The sequence below is a fragment of the Anabrus simplex genome, chromosome 4, assembly GCF_040414725.1.
Source record: "Anabrus simplex isolate iqAnaSimp1 chromosome 4, ASM4041472v1, whole genome shotgun sequence".
NCBI lineage: Eukaryota > Metazoa > Arthropoda > Insecta > Orthoptera > Tettigoniidae > Anabrus > Anabrus simplex.
The window spans coordinates 48,093,142-48,116,066 of NC_090268.1; the positions used below are offsets into that span (position 1 = coordinate 48,093,142).

A 22,925-nucleotide genomic window follows, 5' to 3' on the forward strand; every position below is an offset into this window, starting at 1 on the left:
GTGATCATTACCATGTTACTACATGTAAAAACCTGTTTCTGCTTGTATGCTTTAATATTTGATGAAGTGCTCAGCAGTTCATCATCTCTCCTTATACGAGTGTTTTCAACCAATTTTGATTAGTCACCCTCAGTTATTGAGCCTCAGACCGCAACATGATATCTTATGTCTATTATCAACCTTTTGATTAGAATGACGGTTTTGTATATGGTCTTAGAATGCTTGTAATTTACATTATGGCTGCTTATTGAGAATGTTGGTGCTTTGAGATGTAATGTATGTGGTGATGGTGGTTATTCCTTTAAGGGAAAGTACACTAGGCAACCATCCCTTCATATGCACTCATCAAAAAAGTTACGCATCTACCAGATTCTGTTGTGTTGTCTCTTTAACAAGGATAGGTGACATACTTTGTTTAATAGTGTATTTTTTATTCTTTGTTTAATAATGCTTTTTTTATAGGTGTGTTATAGGGTTGTAGTTGCTGAGTGTCATAGAAGAAGGATTCCATGGAAAAGCAAAAACATTTTGTAGGGCCATTCTCTATAACATTATTGGTTGGTAAATATAGTTTCTCAAAGTTCTCCATAATGAGTGTCTCTTTAGAGGGTTCTTGCATTCTTTATAGGAACACAAGTGTGTATTGGACTCATGCCGTGCGTTGGAAGGAGAAGGATTCTCAGTGACCTATTTGCCTGTGGGACCGACTGGACGAATTGAGATGGAACAGCTAGAAGCTGCTTTGAGACCAGACACCTCAATTGTGTCAGTAATGGCTGTAAATAATGAAATTGGAGTGAAACAGCCTATCAAAGAAATAGGTGACTATTCTTGTGATTTTCAATATTGTAAGATGGATGTTTATTTTACAGTATAACTTATCAGTTATTTAATTATAAATGCAACTAAGTAAATAAATGTTCAGAACTGACATCCATTATATACCGTATTTCCCGGCGTAATCGTCGCATCCTTTATTTTCAATACAAAAATCGGACTTTTAACATTTAATCGCATATTCGTCGCATGTCCAAATTTTGTTCACCAATCTGGTTAAAAGGTAAATGGAACTGCAATGTAAGTTACACATGAATGCGCAATTTAAATACGTGTATGGTTTATGGGCAATTTGGCAACACAGTCACATTTGCGAGATGTTGCACAACGTATAAATAAATAATACCGGTATATGTACGACGCATGGCTTACCAGTAGGCTATCGGTAGTTTGACAACGTGGTCGCGAGACAGTGTACAATTTATTCATCACCTACACATTATGAATTCTCATTTGAAATACATAAGGCTGTAAGTTATCGCTTATTGGCAACATCGCCAGGAAATACCGGTACCAACACACACTTGTCTTCTAGTAGACAAGAAGTCTGATAGAATTCTGCGTTATTACAACCACCCGCCCCTGGCGCAACAGTCGCAAAGGACTTTGGTCTAGCAAGCGACCGCTGCTCAGCCCGAAGGCCTGCAGATTACGAGGTGTCGTGTGGTCAGCACGACGAATCCTCACGGCCGTTATTCTTGGCTCTCTAGACCGGAGCCGCCATCTCACTGTCAGATAGCTCTTCAATTGTAATCACATAGGTTGAGTGGACCTCGAACCAGCCCTCAGATACAGGTAAAATTCCCTGACCTGGCCATGAATTGAATCCGGGGCCTCCGTGTTAGTGGCAGGCAATACCCCTACACCATGGGGCCGGCTCCTGCATTATTGGCATGAAGTGAAATCTAAGACGATAATGCAGATTCACGGAGTTATTCAGCTCACGGTCAGCCGAATTATTTACGATGTCTCAGTTGTCATCGCTAGACTCTTATCTTACTACTATGTCATAAGTGTCCGGGCATGGGATGAAAACTTTTACCCAAGCAGTCAAGATAATTATTATCCAATGGTATTAAAGTTTTATTTTATAAACTCGTCAGTAATGTAATGTAAAATCATCAATAACTGGGAAGAAATATTAACCTAATTACCGTATGTTTAAAAGAAATTGAAAAAATGAATGTTTGTTACTGACGTCTCGGAACACGGTCAACTACAGTAGATCTACACCCCGCTAGCTAGAGCGATGTATGAAGACGTCTGTGCTCCGGTTTGCGAGCTTTGCGCAAGCGCACTAGTGTGTCACAACCAACGAGCTCAACTGATGATAAATTGCTGCATGCTTTCTTGCTGCCTAACAGTATTGGCTGCTCTGGAATGGACAGATCACAGATGCATTTATTTGTTTGTGACTGACGTGATTACTGTAGACACGTGTGCGTGAGAATTTTAGTTTGTGGTTGGGGTGTTTGTAGAAATAATTTGTTTTAATAGTGAACAATTACGGAAAGTCATTTATATTGCAAAACATTAACGTGTGAAGCATTTATAAGCGATTATGGGTAAATATAGAAACTATTCTGCGGGCTTCAAGCTAAGCGTAATTGCCTTCACTGAAGAGCGCGGGAACAGAGCTGCAGAAAGAAAATTTTCAGTGAGTGAAAAGTTGGTGCATGACTGGCGGAAATTAAAAAACAAGCTAAAAAGCACAAACCCTTCTAAACGCGTGTTTAGAGGTTCTAAAACAGGGAAGTTTCCTGTAATTGACGAAGAAGTATTTATGTACGTCGATGAAATACGTAGCAATGGCTGCAGTGTATCATATGAAATGTTACAAATTAAGGAACGGGAGGTAGCGCGCAAACACAACATAACTCAGTTTAAGGCGAGTCGTGGGTGGATTAAGGGGTTCATGCGACGACACAATCTGTCAGTGCGAAGGAAAACAACACTAAGCCAAAAGTTGCCTGCTGATTACACGAACAAGATTGTAAATTTTCACCGATTTGTCATACGTTTGCGCAAGGAAACTTCGTACTTGCTTTCTCAAATCGGTAATGCCGATCAGACTCCAATCTTTTTTGATATGCCTCGCAATTGCACTATTGCGCTAAAAGGATCACGGAGTGTATTAATGAAAACCAGCGGTGGTAAGAAGTTGCGATGCACTGCAGTGCTAGCTATTACAGCTGACGGAAGAAAGTTGCCGCCTTACATCATTTTCAAGAGGAAAACGATGCCTAAGAATATACAGTTTCCTCACGGAATTCATGTACGAGTGCAACCAAAGTGGTGGATGGAAGTAGAACTCATGCTGGACTGGGTTAAAACTGTGTGGGATAGAAGACCCGGTGCACTACTAAAACAACCAGCTCTGCTTGTTTTTGATAGTTTCCAAGGTCACCTCGTTGAACGAAATGAAGCAACTTCTCAGTAAAAATAAGACACGACAGATAGTCATTCCTGGTGGTCTAACGTCTGCTTTGCAGCCACTGGACGTACGTATTAATAAACCCTTTAAAGACCACTTACGTCGATTTTACAATGAGTGGATGATGAGCGGCGATCAGCAATTGACGCCCGCTGGAAATATCAGGCGTCCACCCTTGGACTTGTTATGCTCGTGGGTGATGAAGAGTTGGGATCTTATACCACCTGAACTAGTCTCCAAGAGCTTCAAAAGGACTGGGATTTCGAATGCACTAGACATGACACAGTGTGGCAGAGAGACGAAGAATCTGATACTGGTATTAACAGTGGCGAGGACAACGTATCAGATACCGAAACCTGCGATAGCGACACAGAAGATTTGGAATAAATTGTGTACCGGTAAGTCCGTATTTCACAACAAAGCGATAATTTTTTGCAAGTGTAATATTTTAACTTTAATACTCAAATTAATGACAATTAACTTAATACGTTCATTTTTATTTTCAGGTTGGAAAAACGTTTGCCGAATTGTTGCGAATAATTATGAATTTTGTTTTAGACTATTTTAATTATTTTGATGTATAAACATGAGTATTACGTGCATCTTAAATTTGTATCAAATACAATTTAGTTATAAAATTTTTGAGTAATACAAATACTGGTATTAAAAATTCTTCGTATAATGGTCGCACCGTACTATTTGTTTGAAAATTTTGGTATAAAAAGTGCGACGATTATGCCGGGAAATACCTTAGTGATGATAATAATAAAGGGAAGATTATATCAACTTTCCTATGATTTATAATGGTAAATAATTTACATTGTTAAAGTGTTTTCAACCAGTTTTGAGTAGCCACCCTCAGTAATTGAGCCTCGACTGGAACATAATATGATATTGTGTGTCTGGTATCAACTTTATGGTTAGAATGACATTTTTGTACTGTATGTGGTCATACAATGCATGTGTCTGCTTATTGAGAATATTGGTGCTTTGAAATGTATGTGGTGATGGTGGTTATTCCTTTAAGGGGAAGTAAATTTTTTTTTTGCAAGTTGCTTTACGTCGCACCGACACAGATAGGTCTTACGGCGACGATGGACAGGAAAGGGCTAGGAGTGGGAGGGAAGCGGCTGTGGCCTTAATTAAGGTACAGCCCCAGCATTTGCCTGGTGTGAAAATGAGAAACCACGGAAAACATCTTCAGGGCTGCCGACAGTGGGATTCGAACCCAAGTCCCGAATACTGGATACTGATATAAATGGTCCATTATTGGACATTATAAATTTTCCAGCTAACTCATTCCTGGTTGCCAGCATTTCGCCCCTGTGTGCTAGGCTGGGCTCATCAGTTGGTACCTAGCACACCTACCAAGACGCATGGCCAGTGCACACCGTGGAGGCCACTGCGTAGGCTAATTGTAGCCACCGGCATTGCCAATGCACTATGAGAGACTTTGTCTCACTACCAAAAGTTGATGCCTGCTTGGCCATCAGATGATATAGACGTTGATTCCCATAGGGAATCAGAAAAATGTTCCGAATGAGTAAACGCTGGCAACCAGGAATGAGTTAGTTCTTCTTCTTCTTCATGTGCCATGTCCTCGCTGAACGTTGGCGATCAGTAACATGATCTGTTGTTTGTTCATAGCTGTTCTGAACAGAGTAAGCTTTGTCACCCCAAACCACTGGCTCAAGTTGCCGAGCCATGATGTCCTACTTCTCCCCGGACACGTTTTCCATTAATTTTCCCTTGGAGTATTACTTGCAGAAGGTGGTATTTAGAGTTCCACATCATATGACCAAAGTATTCTAGTTTCCTTCTCTTGATGGTAGTGAGAATTTCTGGTTCTTTGTTCATACGGTGCAAAATGTCTATATTGGTCATTTTAGCTTTCCAAGGTATCTTCAGCATCCTTCGGTACGTCCACATTTCAAATGCTTGCAATCTCTTGCACATGGTCTCATTTAGTGTCCGTGCCTCAACGCCGTATAACAGAATGCTGAAAATGTAGCACCGGAGTAGTCATGTCCGTAGTGAAATGGAAAGGTCACGGCTTGTCAAAAGTTTCCTAAGTCTCTGAAAAGAAGTTCTGGCCTGGTCAATTCTGCATCGGATCTCGTGAGTAAGGTCCCAGTCATCATTGATGTGACATCCCAGGTGTTTAAATGTTGTTACTCTCGCGATCTGTTCCTTCGCTGTTGTGAGATTACCTCGAATGCCATCTTCTTTCCTGCTTATAACCATCCACTTGGTCTTCTTTACATTAAGCTTCAAGCCCATTGCGCTGCTGGCTTCAGTGACAGCATTAAGTAGCTCCTGTAGAACCTGGAGATTGGTTGCAAGTAGCACAGTGTCATCGGCGTACCTGATGTTCTTTATGATGAAACCATTAACCACAATTCCTTGAGTCTTTCCGTAAAGAGCATCTCGAAAAATCTTTTGTGAATAGATGTTGAAAAGCATGGGGGAAAGAATACAACCTTGGCGAACTCCTTTCATAATTGAGACTTCTTCCGAGACACGACCATCAACTCTTATGCCAGCACACTGGTTCCAGTAGAGATTACCAATTATACGAATGTCCCGTCCATCAAGTCCTAATTCCTGAAGAATGTTCATAAGTTCATCATGGCGGACTGTATCGAAAGCCTTTTCGTAATCGATGAAACAAGCAAAAACATCGACATTGACATCTCGGCACTGTTGGACTAATACCTGCAGACTGAATAATGCCTCTCTAGTACCAAAACCACGTCTGAAGCCAAATTGCGAGGTTCCGATATTCTTCTCACATTTATGATAAATTCTCGCATGCAAGACTTTCAGGAATACTTTCAGAACGTGGCTCATCGAACTAATTGTTCTATATTCATTGCAGAATTTTGCATTGGCTCTCTTAGGCAATATTACGAAAGTTGATTTGAACCAGTCTCGGAATGGTTCCACTGCGGTGAATACTGTTGAATAGGTCAACTAATAATGAAAGGGATTTTTCTTTCTCAAGGAGTTTCAGTATCTCAGGCCTGGAGCCTTCCCATTCTTTGCTGTTCTTATGGCATATTCTACTTCTGCACATGTGATATCCACACCATCGTCTGCCCAAGCACCACGATCCACATTTCTGCGATCCAAGAAGAGATTTTATACATATTCCATCCATTCCTTCAGTTTCTCTTCTGTGCTCGCTAAGATGTCACCATTCTTATTAAGGAGAATCCAGAAGCGAAACACGGGTACATTAGCTAGTTAAATAATATATCGATTCCATCTTATTAATGAGTTAGTTGGAAAATATATAATGTCCAATAACAGACCATTTATATTGGTATTATAAATTTACTCATTCGGAACAAATATTTCTGATTCCCCATGGGAATCAACATCTGTATCATCTGATGGCCAAGCAGGCATCAATTTTTGGTAGTGAGACAACATCTCTCATAGTGCATTGGCACTGCCGGTGGCTACATTTAGCCTACACAGTGGCCTCCACGGTGTGCACTGGCCATGCGTCTTGGTAGGTGTGCTGGGTACCAACTGATGAGCCCAGCCTAGCACATGGGGGCGAAACGCTGGCAACCAGGAATGAGTTAGCTGGAAAATTTATAATGTCCAATAACGGACCATTTATATGGGTATTAAAAATGTACTCATCGGAACAAATATTTCTGATTCCCTATGGGAATCAACATCTATATCATACTGGATACTGGCCGCAATTAAGCGACTGCAGCTATCGAGATCGGTGGGAAGTAAACTAGGCTATCACCCCTTCATATACACTCACCAAATAAGTTACATATATACCATGTTCTGTTGTGTTGAGATGGATTTAAAGATAAAAATTTCATTGTTCCGTATTGAAATTATTGATGTTAAAAATTAAATAATTGAAAAGGAGGTTCATTAACAATAACAAAAACACTTCTCTTATTAATAATAATAATAATAATAATAATATTAATTTAATTAAAGATAATAAAACCATTTCAGATCTTAAAAAGAAAATCAATGACAATAATCTCATTATCACCAAATCTGATAAAGGCAACACTACTGTCATAATGGATAAAACTGACTACTTAGATAAAACCAAAAACTTTTTCAGTGACCCTTCTTTTTCTATAATAAAAAAAGACCCAACCACAAAAATCCAACGCCTACTCAAACATACTTTAAAAAACACTTCCTTTCTCCTCACAGATCAAGAAAAAACTAAACTAATAAACATGAACCCTGGACTACCCACTGCCAAAGCCCTCCCTAAAATTCACAACACCATTTATCAACAAGATGGCTTGGCTATGGGCTCACCTGCTTCTGGCATTCTTGCTGAAATTTACCTCGACTTCTTAGAAAACTCAAGAATTAATAATAATAATAATTTCTCCAACATCCTCTTTTGGGCGAGATATGTCGATGACACATTAGTAATATTAAATGAGGAATCAACCAACGCAGCCTCTACACTTCTTCATCTCAACAACTTAGACTCTAACATTAAATTCGCCCTCGAATCAGAACACAACCAAACTCTTAATTTTCTAGACCTAACTATTACTAGACATCCTTCTTCTTTATCTTACAAAATTTTCAGAAAACCAACCCAAACAGCAACTACAATAAGACAAGATTCTTCGCACCCCCAAGCTCATAAACGTGCTACTTATAACAGCTTAATTTTTCGTGCCTTCAACACCCCTATGTCCAAAAAAGATTTAAATAATGAATTAAACACCATCCGCAACATTGCTAAATTTAATGGCTTTAACAACTCCTTCATTAACCGCATCATCAACAAATTCAAACACCGTCCAAAAACCACTTTATCTAAAGACACAATAAAACCAACTGCTTTTTCCACCTTCACTTTCACTCAGGATGCTTATAAAATAACTAATATTTTTAAAAAACATAATATGAAAATTTCTTTTAGAACTAACAATAGAAGTCTTGACATCTTACACAACTCTAAATCTCTAAATAAGTCTAATGCTTTTTCTAAATCTGGTGCATACAGATTTAAATGCAACAACTGCAATTCCTCCTACGTCGGACAAACTGGCCGCAACTTCAATATCAGATACTCTGAACATGTCAACGCCATTAAATACAACAGATTCTCTGCCATAGGACAGCACATACAAGACTCCAAGCATAGTTTCACCAGTATTGACAATGACATAAATATACTTAAAATCATTAACAAAGGCCCCCTCTTAAACATTACTGAAAATTGCTTTATCCACCTTGACCAGTACTTCAACCCTAATTTCAATTTAAACGACATTTCTGAAAAACCCAATATCCTTTTTGACTTCCTAATTCTTCTCAAAAATTCCAAATTCCAAAACCCCAATTCTATTTTCCATGCCTTACATAGTTCCCACCCACATTTTCTGCCTCCAATAACCCACCCTAAACTACCCCTCCTTCCTTTCCCTATCTTATCCTTCCTCATTACCATCCAACTTCAATTTCTTTTATTCTTTCTCTTATTTCACTATCACTCTTCCTCGTTTAATTTATTCTTCCTTCTCTATAAAAAAAAAAAAAACACCACGACCTTCATTTCGGTTCTCCTCTTTCAAATTTAAACTCTTGTCTTGCGCCAACTTCAACTACTTCAATCATAACCTAAAAATTTTTCATTTTAAAAAATAGCGCACTGTGCATATAAGTTTTCATTTGTTTTCCGATATTGCGCTTTTTACTACATTTTTTTCTTCTCTCTACAATTGTTTTTTCAAGTCAACTGTTTTCCAAGAACTTAGCAGAAGTACAAGTACTCATTCAATTATACTGATTTGCGTTGTATATTTTTATATACGTACTTAACTTCCCGCAACTGTGACAAATTCTGGACCTTCAAAACATTCTCCACTCTACTTTGGCGTTAGACCGCAGCGCATGACCTTGAATGTGCCGCGCTGATCACCAGGAGCTGGCGGCTTTCTACTACAAATCTATTCGTCTGCGACTTCAAGTTATTTTTGATCTTCGTATATTAGTTGATAGTGTTGTGACTTTGTGCATGACAGAATGTGGTGTCGTGTCTTTGTGCCTATCAGAGTGTGAAACTGACCTCCAATATTCATAAACATTGTACATGTTTTTACGGCTGATGATGACCTGGACTAAGGTCGAAACCGGTCCCATTTAAATAAGAATGTAATTACTACATTTCTTTCTTTTAAGTGTTGAGATGGAATCGATATATTATTTAACTAGCTAATGTACCCGTGTTTTGCTACGGGATTCTCAGAAAGACTGACTTTGTAGTTTTGCTAACTGAAGTCAACATAGGTAATTACAAAAACATCAGTAGGAATGTAGTGATTAAAAGCAATGTTATCATATAAAATACTCGATCAAATGAAAAACTGCACATTTTCTCACTTTTAACGAACAGTACTACAGTATATGAACATTAAAACAAGAATAATAGTTAACACCACCTTTCCCAGGTTACCTACTGCTAAAGCCTTACCAAAAATACATAAAAAAGATGTGCCAGTGCAACTGTCGAAATAGTCCCACCTACAAGGTTTCTAAATTTTTACACCATTTTTTAAATAGCCATTATAAGTTCAATAATGAAGCCTATGTCAAAAATCCAGTTGATTTTTGTAATAAACTTTCTAAATTCAAGTTACATAAGTCAATTTACCAACAGGAGGGACTAGCGATGGGCGACCTGATATCTGGAATCCTTGCTAACATTTTTATGGATCACCTCGAGATTAACAAGATAATCAATAAAATCATGGTTTCGTATGATGTCACCAATATGTATACTAGTATACCAGTAAATGAAACCATTAGTTTAATAGAAACTAACCTTTTGAAACATAACACTATAAGCAAATGTGAAATAGATGAACTGATCAACTTGCTAAAATTTGTAGTAAACAATAACTTCTTTACATTCAATAACAAAATTTACCAACAGGAGGGACTAGCGATGGGCGACCCGATATCTGGAATCCTTGCTAACATTTTTATGGATCACCTCGAGATTAACAAGATAATCAATAAAATCAATGGTCTACAGCTTTGGCTAAGATACGTCGATGACACATTTGCCATCATTGACACACATCGCAATAATAGTGATAACATTTTAAAGACCCTTAATGACCTTGACCACAATATCAGGTTCACTAAGGAAGACGAAATCAACAGGTCTTTAAACTTCCTGGACTTAACCCTGACCAGAGCCAGTGATAATTTTATTTTCCAAATTTACAGAAAGCCCTCTGCTGCTCCTTTGACAATAAAGAATGAGTCTTTACACCCTCAATCTCATAAACAAGCAACTTTCTACAGTTTAGTTCATCGAGCATTAAATATTCCACTATCCCCTTCTAACTGAAAAAAAAGAGTTAGAATATATAAAAGAACTTGCAAAAAATGGCTATAAACCTAACCTGATCGATAAGATTATTGGTAAAATAAAATCAAAAAATACTACAAATTTAATTCCAGATAAGCCCAAAAGAATAAACACCTTCACCTTCACTAACCCCGCCATACACAGCATTACTAACCCGTTTAAGAAGCACAACACCAGAATTGCCTACCGAACTCGCAACACTAATCGGAATATATTCTTTAATTCCAACTTGGTAAATACTTCTCAAGACAAATTTTCAAAGTCTGGTATTTACAGACTCAAATGCCCCCAGTGTGAATTTTCTTATATCGGAAACCTGGCCGCAGTTTTAGAACTAGATACTTGGAACATTATAATGCCTTAAGGCATAAAAAGTACTCTGCCATGAGCAACCACATGAGGGATTCCAGCCACACTTATTCTACAATTGATCAGGACCTCCACATTATAAAATATGTAAATAAAAGCAGCTTAATGACTGGATTGGAAAATACATACATTGTCTTGGATCAACATTTTAATAATAATAATAATTTGAATGATGTCCCTGAGAACAACAGCCCATTAATTGAACAAGTCCCCAATTTACTCACTAATCTCAATATAAATCATAACAATTTCACAAAAATCTTCAGTTATAAACATTTAAATACCCCTCCGGTCGTCACAACAGATTCCACCTTACCCCCTCCCCATAATACAACTCCGCCGCCAGCTTCCAGCACTCTCATTGTTGCGCCTACCCCTCCCGTCCCAACTTACTCTCCGCTTAGGCAAGCACACAGATACAACACGCAGCAACGGGCATACGTTTAACAGACCCCCCGAACGGCTAATGTCTCCGGTCAACGCTCATCCAACATAAGAGGTAAGCGATCTTAGTCTCCCATTTTGAACACCCTATTTTCAAGGCCCGAGTACATCTTTTTCCTCTTTCCATTTTCAGATTTCAGTTCATGCACTTGGCATCTTATTATTATTTTTTTTTTAAAATTTTTATTTTGTCTTGAACTCCCAGCAAAAATGAAGCGGCTTCAGGCGTGATCAACTCTGTTTTAAGTGTTACTACTCCATGTCTGCTCCAATATATGATTTCTCTTGCCCGTTCGTACGTATCTATACAAGAGTGGGATTTAATTATTTCTTCACTTCAAAGAATATAACCATCATGTTTTGTTATGTATGAACAATCTTATTAACTGACTGGCAGCCATGAGTTTGATTATTACACTGCCAGCTCTGTGTTGTACCTTATATTTTTAACCTCTGGCAACACGATTACGTGTTTTTTCTAACTCTTATATATTTTCACTCTTGTTTTATGTTTGAACATTCTGATTGACTGACTGGTAGCAATGATATCCTAATAATTTTAATTATTTCACTACCAGCTCTGTATTGTACTTTCTGTTCTTATCCTCTGTCTCAACACAATTGTGGTTTTTTTTTTAGCCATATTGTAACATTCTATGTTTTTTCACACTAGTTTTAAGCCTATTTTGATTTTTTAAATATAAATGTTGATTCTTAGGGTGCCATATATGTCAAGGACACTAGGTTCGGGGCCCTGACCTAACTTTAGGCTAAGATTTATTTTCGGCTGATGATGCTTACGACTGTTAAGCGAAACATGTCCCATCTTACAACGCCTGTTGTAATGTTTATTTCCTAAATATAAGGAAAGATAAGTATTGGAAAGGTGGTGTTAACTATTATTCTTGTTTTAATGTTCATATACTGTAGTACTGTTCGTTAAAAGTGCCGATCTAACAGTCCATTGTCCCAGAGCTGGGGTGACAGGGCTGCAGACAGCTGCTGTGAAAGCTCCTCTGCCATTATTCCATTGAATATGCGCACTTCTCATTCCAGTCAGTGCCTCAGAGTAGCGATTGAATAGCTCATATGCTATGATGAACCAGTGTGTTACGTGCCAGTAGTATCAGAAAATTTATGAACCAGAGGAATGGCATGCTAAAGAAGAAAGTTATCTAACTCCCCAGCTACTTCCCGTCAATATTCAGGCAGGCTATTACACTCCGTACAATCCGGCGAGTTGGCCGTGTGGTTAGGGGCGCGCAGCTATGAGCTTGTATCCGGGAGATAGTGGATTCAAACCCCACTCTCGGCAGCCCTGAAGATGGTGTTCCGGGGTTTCCCATTTTCACACCAGGCAAATGTTGGAGCTGTACCTTAATTAAGGCCAAGGCTGCTTCCTTCACACTCCTAGCCCTTTCCTATCCCATCATCACCATAAGACCTATCTGTTTCGGTGCGACGTAAAGCAAATTAAAAAAATGCTCGGCACGCAGCAGTAATCCTATCTATCGGGGATGAGTGGCAACAGAAAAGACAAAGTACATCACAACAAACAATGGTCAATGTACGGTAATGTTATTGTTGATCAGTTTTATGAGCTTTCTATATTGTAGCCATTCACATTTAATTTTCTTTCGACTCTGCTATATTAGGGTGTCTTATAAAATTATTTATAGCATAGACTGTATTTCCTTATTCTCCGACTTTACATACCGATTCTCATTAAATTCTGTTTACCTATTTTCTCATGACTCAGCGCTGATATGTACTTAGTAACAAAAATCCAAATTCATGAATATCTGTGATCATAGCCAGTATGGTAACAATGTATAAGACATAAATAATCGAAAATTTAATATTATATAACTTTAGTTATGTAGTATTTATCGATATGACCACTAAGAACATAAATATTTGAGAATAAAATTGTAGGCCTTCCCCTAAACTACAATTTTTCCAGTGTGAATAAAATTATTTATAGCCTAGATTGTAACGACTTATTCCCTGACTTTGTCTACCGATTTTAATTAAGATACAACCGCTAATAAATATTTGAGAATTAAATTTTAGGTCTTCCCCTAAACTACCATTTCACTCAGCATGAATAAAATTATTAATAACCTAGATTTCAGCGACTTATTTGCCAACTTTGCATACCGATTTTCATTACATTCTCTTTAGCCGTTTTCTCGTGATGCGTATACATACAGAAAGACAGAAATTACGGAAAATTAAAAATTGCATTTCCTTGTTACTGTGGACATGGCTGATACAGAAGTACCATCCTTTTTAAATTCTGAGCAATGTACAGACAAAACTCTTATTTTATATGTGTGTACATATATATATATATATATATATATAGATGTGTAACTCAGAATAGTAAATATGACAAAAATGTATACTTCTCAGTAACTTTGGACTCAGTATGAAAGGAAAAACACTTGGTATGTGACTAAGTCAAACAAATAAGGAGCCTCCTCAGTTAGAACATCACAAATTAAACAGTGTTCATTGCAGTCACGAAGCGATAATGTGTTGGTCCTCATCGAACTCTGAGGCAGTCTTGAATGTGATGGGGCATGCTTAGTACCAAGTAATGGAGCATTTCTTGAGTGAAACAGTCCCTCTCCTTGGTGGCTGCAGCATCTTTTAGGGCCTGAATCAGTAGTAATGGACGTTGATGGTTGGAAATTTCAGGGACTAGTTTCGACCTAAATCGTAGGTCATTATCAGCCATGAAGCAAATTACACAAATGTATCAAATAAAATAAACAATGTAACAACACAATGGTCTTAAAAACTGTATGTACAATCAATAGAATTTTAAGTTAAGGCTGCTTGAATAAAATAATTTCCGTAAAAAGTTTAAGCAATGGAAGACAGTATATTGTCAATAATATTAAAAATGATATGTACATACTATATGAGAAATAAGGTAATGTTCAAGATATTTGTTGCACTACGTTGAAGAGATCCTTTTAATAGAGGTTCCTAAAATGCTGGATTGCTGCTCTATGTTAAAAATTTGTTTTTCATAGATATTCATAAAATGCTGGTTGCGGTTCACACATAGAAATGCAATTGAAGTTGGCTCTCCAAATAAGCTGCAGTCCGTTCAAAGTTCAAGTGATCCAAAGCCAAGGTGTCTTCTAGATATCAAAATGTTTTTGAGTTGTGTACACAAAACTATATATTCAGTTCATGTGAATGCGATGCGTGACGTTAGAAAAGGCTCTTCTGTATAAAGAAAGTTGCTTTTAATAGAGGTTCATAAAATTTGATGCGCTGCAATATATTAAAAGCTGCGAGTTTGGTCAAAACTATTCCTGAATGTTAATATAAATGTATATCATTTAAAATTTGTATTGAAAAGGTGGACATTAAATATTAAATATTTAACTATTATTGTAATTTACAGTTCAATACGAATCAATAATCATGAAATTCTTATCTTTTGATTTTGATTCCAATTGTGTGCCATTACAGGTAAACACATCTGTTGTTCTAAGATTTTCACCCCTTCTGAATTTTGTTACCTTTGTTTTGGTATTGTTAATGCTAAACGAGTTACGATCTCCCCATTTCTGGAGTTTGTCAAGTGCTAACTGAGCAATGGTGTGGCCTGTAGCCAGCAAAACAATGTCATCTGCATACATTATAAGGTTTACCTCTGGTGTCTGTAGTGCATTTATAATGTCTTCTGTCATGTGGTTGAATTGTGTATAAGTGATTTTCTGAACAAAGGACTATCAGTAGATAGTAATTTTTTGTAATGCTTACCAAAATAGTGTGTCTAGTTTTCAGTGATTTCTAGTGCAACAACACATTTAGACAGAGAAACACGTGACCAACATAGATGTCTAAAGGCAATGCCGTGTCTGTGCAACCACTCTTTTCTGTCCTCAGCTAATAAGGTCAACAAAAAGTTAAAAAGCAAGGAAAAACAGATATTTCCATCAGTTGTGCAAATGAGCATGAAAGAGTGAATTTAGGAATGACCTTTGTCGAACCCTTGTCAGTAAAGGTATACCACTCGACTAGTTGTACAACCTGTACTTCAAGGAGGTCTTGGAAAAATACACAGTACGGAGTATACCAGATCAGTCATCATAAGGAAAAACTAAGCACCATTGATCTATGAAGAAATGCTGGGAGAAATAACGAAATATATGCAAGACTCTCCAATGTGGATATCACTTGATGAGATGGTGGACATTCCAGAGAGAAGGATTGGGAACATTGTCATTGGTTTAACGAATGGTGAGCTTTTGTCATTGGTTTAATGAAAGGTGAGCCTTGTAAACCCCTTCTTTTAACATGTGAGGTCTTGGATTCAGTGATGCCATGGCAATGCTATGGCCAAATGGTATTGGATATGAAAATGTGTTCATGCTTCTGAATGATGCAGCTCCATATATGGTCAAAGCTGGTAAAGCATTGAAAGTAATATATCCCTAGATGAGTCACTTCACTTGCACAGCTCATGCTCTTCATCAGTGTGCATACACTTATTCTAGCTAGCTACCCTGAAGTGGACCTCTTCATGTCTTCAACAAAGAAAGTGTTTTTGAAGGCTCCTTGCAGGATTCAGATTTTGAGAGACATATATTCGAATATGCCACTGCCACCCAAACTAATCGTAACTTGATGAGGAACGCGGTTAGAGGCAGTAGCATATATGCAGTTAACGCTGAAACCATTGAGAATGTGGTAAGTGTTTTCGACTTTGACAGCGCTGCTTCAATTGTATCTGGAAAGTCAGTTGTTGGTGACAAAACAGTGAAAAATGGCATAGTTTACATACAAGCTAACTTCTCATGCATCACAGCAGCATTAAATGCTCTCTAAAAGCAAGAAACCATTCTGCCCAAAATTCAATCAATCACTACTGATCTACATTTAGGGCAGTTGCCCAGGTGGCAGATTCCCTATCTGTTGTTTTCCTAGCCTTTTCTTAAATGATCACAAAGAAATTGGAAAATTATTGAACATCTCCCTTGGTAAGTTATTCCAGTCCCTAACTCCCCTTCCTATAAACAAATATTTGCCCCAATTTGTCCTCTTGAATTCCAACTTTATCTTCATATTGTGATCTTTCCTACTTTTAAAGACACCACTCAAACTTATTCGTCTACTGATGTCCTCCCACGCCATCTCTCCACTGACAGCTCGGAAGATACCACTTAATAATACCAATATAAATGGTCCGTTATTGGACATTATAAATTTTCCAGCTAACTCATTCCTGGTTGCTAGTGTTTCACCCCCGTGTGCTAGGCTGGGCTCATCAGTTGGTACCTAGCACACCTACCAAGACGCATGGCTAGTGCACACCGTGGAGGCCACTGCGTAGGCTAATTGTAGCCACCGGCAGTGCCAATGCACTATGACAGACTTTGTCTGGCGAAACGCTGGCAACCAGGAATGAGTTTGCTGGAAAATTTATAATGTCCAATAACAGACCATTTATATTGGTATTATAAATTTACTCATTCGGAACAAATGTTTCAGGTTTCCTATGGGAATCAACATCTATATCATCTGATGGCCAAGCAGGCATCAATTTTTGGTAATGAGACAAAGTCTGTCATAGTGCATTGGCACTGCCGGTGGCTACAATTAGCCTATGCAGTGGCCTCCATGGTGTGCACTAGCCATGCGTCTTGGTAGGTGTGCTAGGTACCAACTGATGAGCCCAGCCTAGCACACGGGGGCAAAACGCTGGCATCCAGGAATGAGTTAGCTGGAAAATTTATAATGTCCAATAACGGACCATTTATATTGGTATTATAAATTTACTCATTCGGAACAAATGTTTCAGGTTCCCTATAGGAAACATCTATATCAGATACCACTTAATCGAGCAGCTCGTCTCCTTTCTCCCATGCCATCCCATTTATGCCATTGTAAGGGAAGTCGGTGAACGTCTCAACTGCTGCAGTGGAAAGGTTGGAACATGTAAAAAGTTCCAAACAAATTTATTAAAAGCCACCATTCCAATACTTTACAATCTTTAAGTTTAAGTTTAAGATACAAATATTACATAGATGTTAAAATGGGACATGTTTCGCTTAAGCTTTGTAAGCATCTTCAGCCACACTTAATCTGAAGCTAAGTCAGGGCCTTGAACTGGGTTCCTCATTAAAGTATAATACATGCTTTAATACAAGATAAAACAGTCACAGGAATCTAGTCTGTGGAGAAAGCGATGCTTAAATGTAACTAAAATTCAACAATTCAACAATAAACAAGACTAGTTACCTCTCTGTCAACACTAGGGTTTTCAACACGTGCCACATTGCGAATTCTCCCACATCTAAGGCTTTATTGAACACCCTATCTGTTGAATCTATGTTAGACAGCTCACGACTACAATCTATTACAAAGATTATTCTAGAAGGAGGCACAACACATGCTTCAAGCGCCTTTTGACCTTATCATGCAACCAGTTGGAGTCAACAACTCTACTGTAATTCTACGTACACGATTCTCATTCACCGTTTGAAGATTTATTTTTCGATATTTTAATTAATCCACGCTTTATTAATATCAAATAATTTGTACAATCCATTTGTATGGCAGACCCTTATGACTATGTCTTGTTCTACAAATTACCAACTTGTACTTTTTTTAGACAAACGCTAGTATTCATTACATGTACATATAATACCATGACAAGTTTATTGTTGAATTTTAGTTACATTTAAGCATCGCTTTCTCCACAGACTAGATTTTTATGACTGTTTTATTTTGTATTAAAGCATGTATTATACTTTAATGAGGAACCCATTTCAGGGCCCTAACTCAGCTTTAGATTAAGTGTGGCTGAAGATGCTTACAAAGCTTAAGCGAAACATGTCCCATTTTAACATCTATGTAATATTTGTAACTTAAACTTAAAGATTGTAAAGTATTGGATTGGTGGTTTTTAATAAATTTGTTTGAAGCTTTTTACATTCTGTACTCCAATACGGCTATCATAATGAGACTCATAACATGTAATAATAAGGTTGGAAAAGTTGCAAAAGTGAAGTTAAACACAGTGTTAGCCAAGAATCCAGAAATTAATGATTTGTGCAAAATCAGCGCAATTTTAAATAGTGAATGAGGTGTGGAACTAGATCTAGATTTATCTGCTAAAGATGTTGCAAGGTTTAGAACGGTCCATGTAACTTTTTGTGATGTTGAGCAGCTGGATTGAGTGGCTCAGATGGTTGAGGCACTGGCCTTCTGACCCCAAACTGGCAGGTTCAATCCTGGCTCAATCCGGTGGTATTTGAATTGCTCAAATACATCAGCCTCATGTAGGTAGATTTACTGGCACGTAAAAGAACTTCTGCGGGACTAAATTCCGGCACTTCGGCGTCTCCGAAAACCGTAAAAGTAGTTAGTGGGACGTAAAGCAAAAAAAACATTATTATTATTATTTATTAATTCAAATAATGCACTTGGATAAAAGAATGGCAAACATAACCTCACGCAATGAAAGGAAGGAAAAAAAAAAACTATTCAAAAACGAAGACAAATTATGCTGGCTCCCCTCTGCAAATGCTTTATCTTTTGGATTACTGTACTGTTTGCATTTTTAGATGCCTTGTACTTGCACAGAAAGTGCCTGATGCCATTAAAACATCGTGGCTTTTCGAACTTTCCTATGATAGGGGGAAGGAAGTCTCTCGCTTCTGTGTGCACTGCATTATAACACAGTACATTTCCCGGCTGGCAATTCTCTCCTTTAGAACCATAAGTCCATTTGGCCTCAGCATTTAAAAAAATGAAACAAACAAACAATGCAGTTTCATCGCCATTGACAATATTGTTTGGTGCGTACGAATTGATTATATAAGCCATACTTTTTCGCCAACTGTCGGCATCGCCAGTGTTTGTGGATTCTACCTCTCCGCACACTGCCTGCTATGTGATATTGTGGTGTTCCTTAAAATGCTGAATACAAAATAATTATGATTCCATTCAAACTTAGCAGATATGAAGCACGCTATAGATACGCCGAAGTGGGTGAAAGTGCGGAAAGTTACCCCTGCACGTTCCGGAAGACACGTTCTCTCATGACAAAAAATTTTGAATTTAAATTACTCTGTAAAATACTATTTTTTTCAAAATCTAAAGGCAGTTTCAAATTAAAAGTCTGAATTTCGGTAACGGGACCAACATTATTCCTCGAATGATGAATTATCCATGTTTCGAATTAAGCAATTTAAATAACATGCAAAACCGTACCTCATGTTTCCGGGAACGAGAGCTGCTTTGAATTAGGCGAGATTTTGAATTAACAGATTTCGAATTATCGAGGTTCTACTGTATTACTTGACTAGCTACAGTACCTGTCGTTGATGGGACAATCGTATAGAACCTGCAAAGTTATCTAACTCCCTAGCCATTATTCAGGCATGCTGTTTTATTCGGGATGCAGCAGTATTCCCATTTATGAGAGATGCCAGCAGAAAAGAGAAATCACATCACAACATTGGTGAATACAATGTTATTGTTGATCAGTTGTATAAGCTTTCGATATTGTAGGCCTTCACATTTAGTTTTCTTCTGACTCTGGGATATTAGAGCATCTAATGTAAAGGCAGTCCTTCCTTCTTTCATGAATCCCTCTTATCTCATTCATCAACTGATTGTTCCTTTACTATTTTCTCCTAATTTTGTATAATCATCTTCACATTTTTCCTTGTTGATATGGACCGGTGACGACGCAGTTTTACACCTTAAGAGAATCATTACGAAAACCATTGCCAGTTAACACGATTAAACAATATTTCCATGTTAAAAATGCTTGGCGTTGATATGGACTAGCCGGGCTGTTTGTCTCAGACGGTAGAGCGCTGGCCTTCTGACCCTAACTTGGCTGGTTCGATCCTGGCTCAGTCCGATGGTATTTGAAGGTGCTCAAATATGTCAGCCTCATGTTGGTAGATTTACTCCTGCGGGACCAAATTCCGGTACCTCAGTGTCTCCGGAAACCGAAATATTAGTTAGTGGGACGTAAAGCCAATATTATTATTATTATTATTATTATTATTATTATTATTGACATGGACTAAGTAACAAAAGTATAAATTCATTATTCTGTTATCATAGTCTGTACAGTAAAACTGTATAAGGGGTACATTTTTGGAACTTATTCTCTGTAACTTTTGTTACGGTATGTAATACTTTTCAAAAGGACCAATAACATAGGTATTTACAAAAATTATGCACCTTCCCCTAAACTACCATTTCATCCAGTGTGAATAAAAATTATGTATATTCTAGACTGTAGCACTTTATTCCCAGACATTACATACCGATTTTCATAATTCTGTTCAACATTTTCTCTTGGTTCGGCATTGATATAGACTTAACTATAAAAATCGAAATTCACTAATACCTCTGTTATCGTAGCCGGTATGGTAAAAATGTATAAGACATAAATGATCAGAAATTTAATTCTATAAAACTTTAGTTATGTAGTAGTTATAGACAGGGCCTTTAATAACATGAATATTTGAGAATTAAATTTTAGGCCTTCCCGTAAACTACCATTTCACTCAACGTGAATAAAATTATTTATGGTCTAGATTGTAGTGCATCATTCCCTGACTTTACATACCGATTTTCATACATACATACATACAGACACATGATGAAAAATTAAAAAGTGCATTTCCTTGTTACTGTGGACACAGACGATACAGAAATACCATTCTTTTTAAATTCTGAGCAATGTGCAGACAAAACTCTTATTTTATATATGTATATAGATTTGTCACTTGTTTATTGATTTCCATTACTAACTCGTTATTAGGCATCTCGTATCTTTTGGCATGTCACTGTACAATTGCATGCTATGCCATTGATGGTTAACTTTTCATGGACGTAGAGTGGTGCTATAAGCTTTTGGAATGAATGGTTCCGATATTTGGTATGTCTGACATTTCACCATTCATTTATTAATTTGTCTTTGGTTACAGGAGCACTGTGTAGGTCCAAGAAGATATTTTTCCACACTGATGCTGCCCAGGCACTTGGAAAGGTTCCTTTAGATGTAAATGAGCTGAATATTGACTTAATGTCATTGAGTGGACATAAAATTTATGGGCCCAAAGGTAAGTTTTATTTGGTAATCAGTGTGTACAGGGTCTCTCTTATAAGCCCAGGCTGTCCAGAGGTATGTTTACTCTCGGAGACCTAAGCAGCTGGATGGGAAGCGCGCGCATAGTTCTTGACCTAACATCAATAGCCAGTCTGAATCTCAGCTGTTAACATGGTGAGACAGTTATCATTGCAATACCGTATTTTATATGTAAAAGTTATTTTAAGTACGAGTCGGCTCGCCGGGTATATGATGCATTTGTTCAGCAATTTCCTGGTGAAGTGCCACTTTCATGAGCACAGATTCACAGAATTGTAAATAAATTTGAAACTACTGGCTCTGTGCTCAATAAAAAACATGCGCACACAATGAACAACAGTTTTAACAGAGGAAAAGCTAGATGACATTGGTGCAGATCTTGAACGGTCACCAAATAAGACAAAATTAGCATAAGTAGGAGTTTTAGTTTCTTCTTTATACAGAGCTACAAAGCTGTTACACGTCAAATTGTACAGGTTTACACGGGCCCATTGTTTAAAACCTGCTGATCCAGCCATAAGAGTGAGATATTGTGAGTGGTATCTTGCATAATTGAATGATCGTTTATTCGACCCACAGCTTGTGTTCTTTTCGGATGAGGCCAGGTTTCATCTTAATGGTTGTGTGAACAGTCATAACTCTTCAGTATTCGTGTGCAGGAAATCCTAATGGTGTTTATGAAGTCCCTCATTATGAAGGATGATACTTCCAGCATCTTTTATAAGGTAAGATGTAATATAAGAGTGTATAAATGCTTAAAGCAGGGCAACCACGCGCGACGTAAGTAATATAAGAGTGTATAAATGCTTAAAGCAGGGCAACCACGCGCGACGTAAGTTGGGCTGAGGCAACTGCTGTAGCGCAGAGTACAGCCACCGTGCGCTCGATCTGGGTTTATAAGAGTGACCCTGTACTTGTTGCTCAGTAGGATATTCAAACTTTAATCTTCCATTCTGAAGTGCTTGATTTGATGTGAAGACCACTTGTACTTTTCAGCAACTATGTCAAATATACAATGTTTGTTGACAGTTGATGAAACTAATGGAATCTGTAGTTGCCTGTGCAGGTCATTGGTAGAGTGTCAGGCTACAAATTCCAAGATCATGGGTTCAAACCCAACAGAGGTACAGTAGTTTGATTTTTGGAGGACAGAAAGGAGTCTGTTTGGCACTCCATGTCGTAAAATGTTGGCATGTAAAGGTCTCTGGAGATGTAATTTGTGTTTAATTGACAGAATGAATTAAAACTCAACGATAGATTGCACTTGGTACTTGTGTTGCGAAGGGATGAATGAATCTAAT

At 37.7% G+C, this 22,925-nt stretch overlaps 1 protein-coding gene across 4 annotated transcripts in view; it reads left to right on the forward strand.

The window, feature by feature from the left end:
- The window catches only part of LOC136871607 (cysteine desulfurase), a 145,209-nt gene that overhangs the window by 14,849 nt on the left and 107,435 nt on the right, over window positions 1-22,925 (forward strand). For all 4 annotated transcript variants that reach the window (XM_067145059.2, XM_067145060.2, XM_067145061.2 and 1 more), the window contains exons 5-6: window positions 629-821; window positions 21,464-21,598. In XM_067145059.2, the coding sequence (XP_067001160.2) occupies window positions 629-821; window positions 21,464-21,598 (328 nt within the window). The remainder of the gene's footprint in view (window positions 1-628; window positions 822-21,463; window positions 21,599-22,925) is intronic.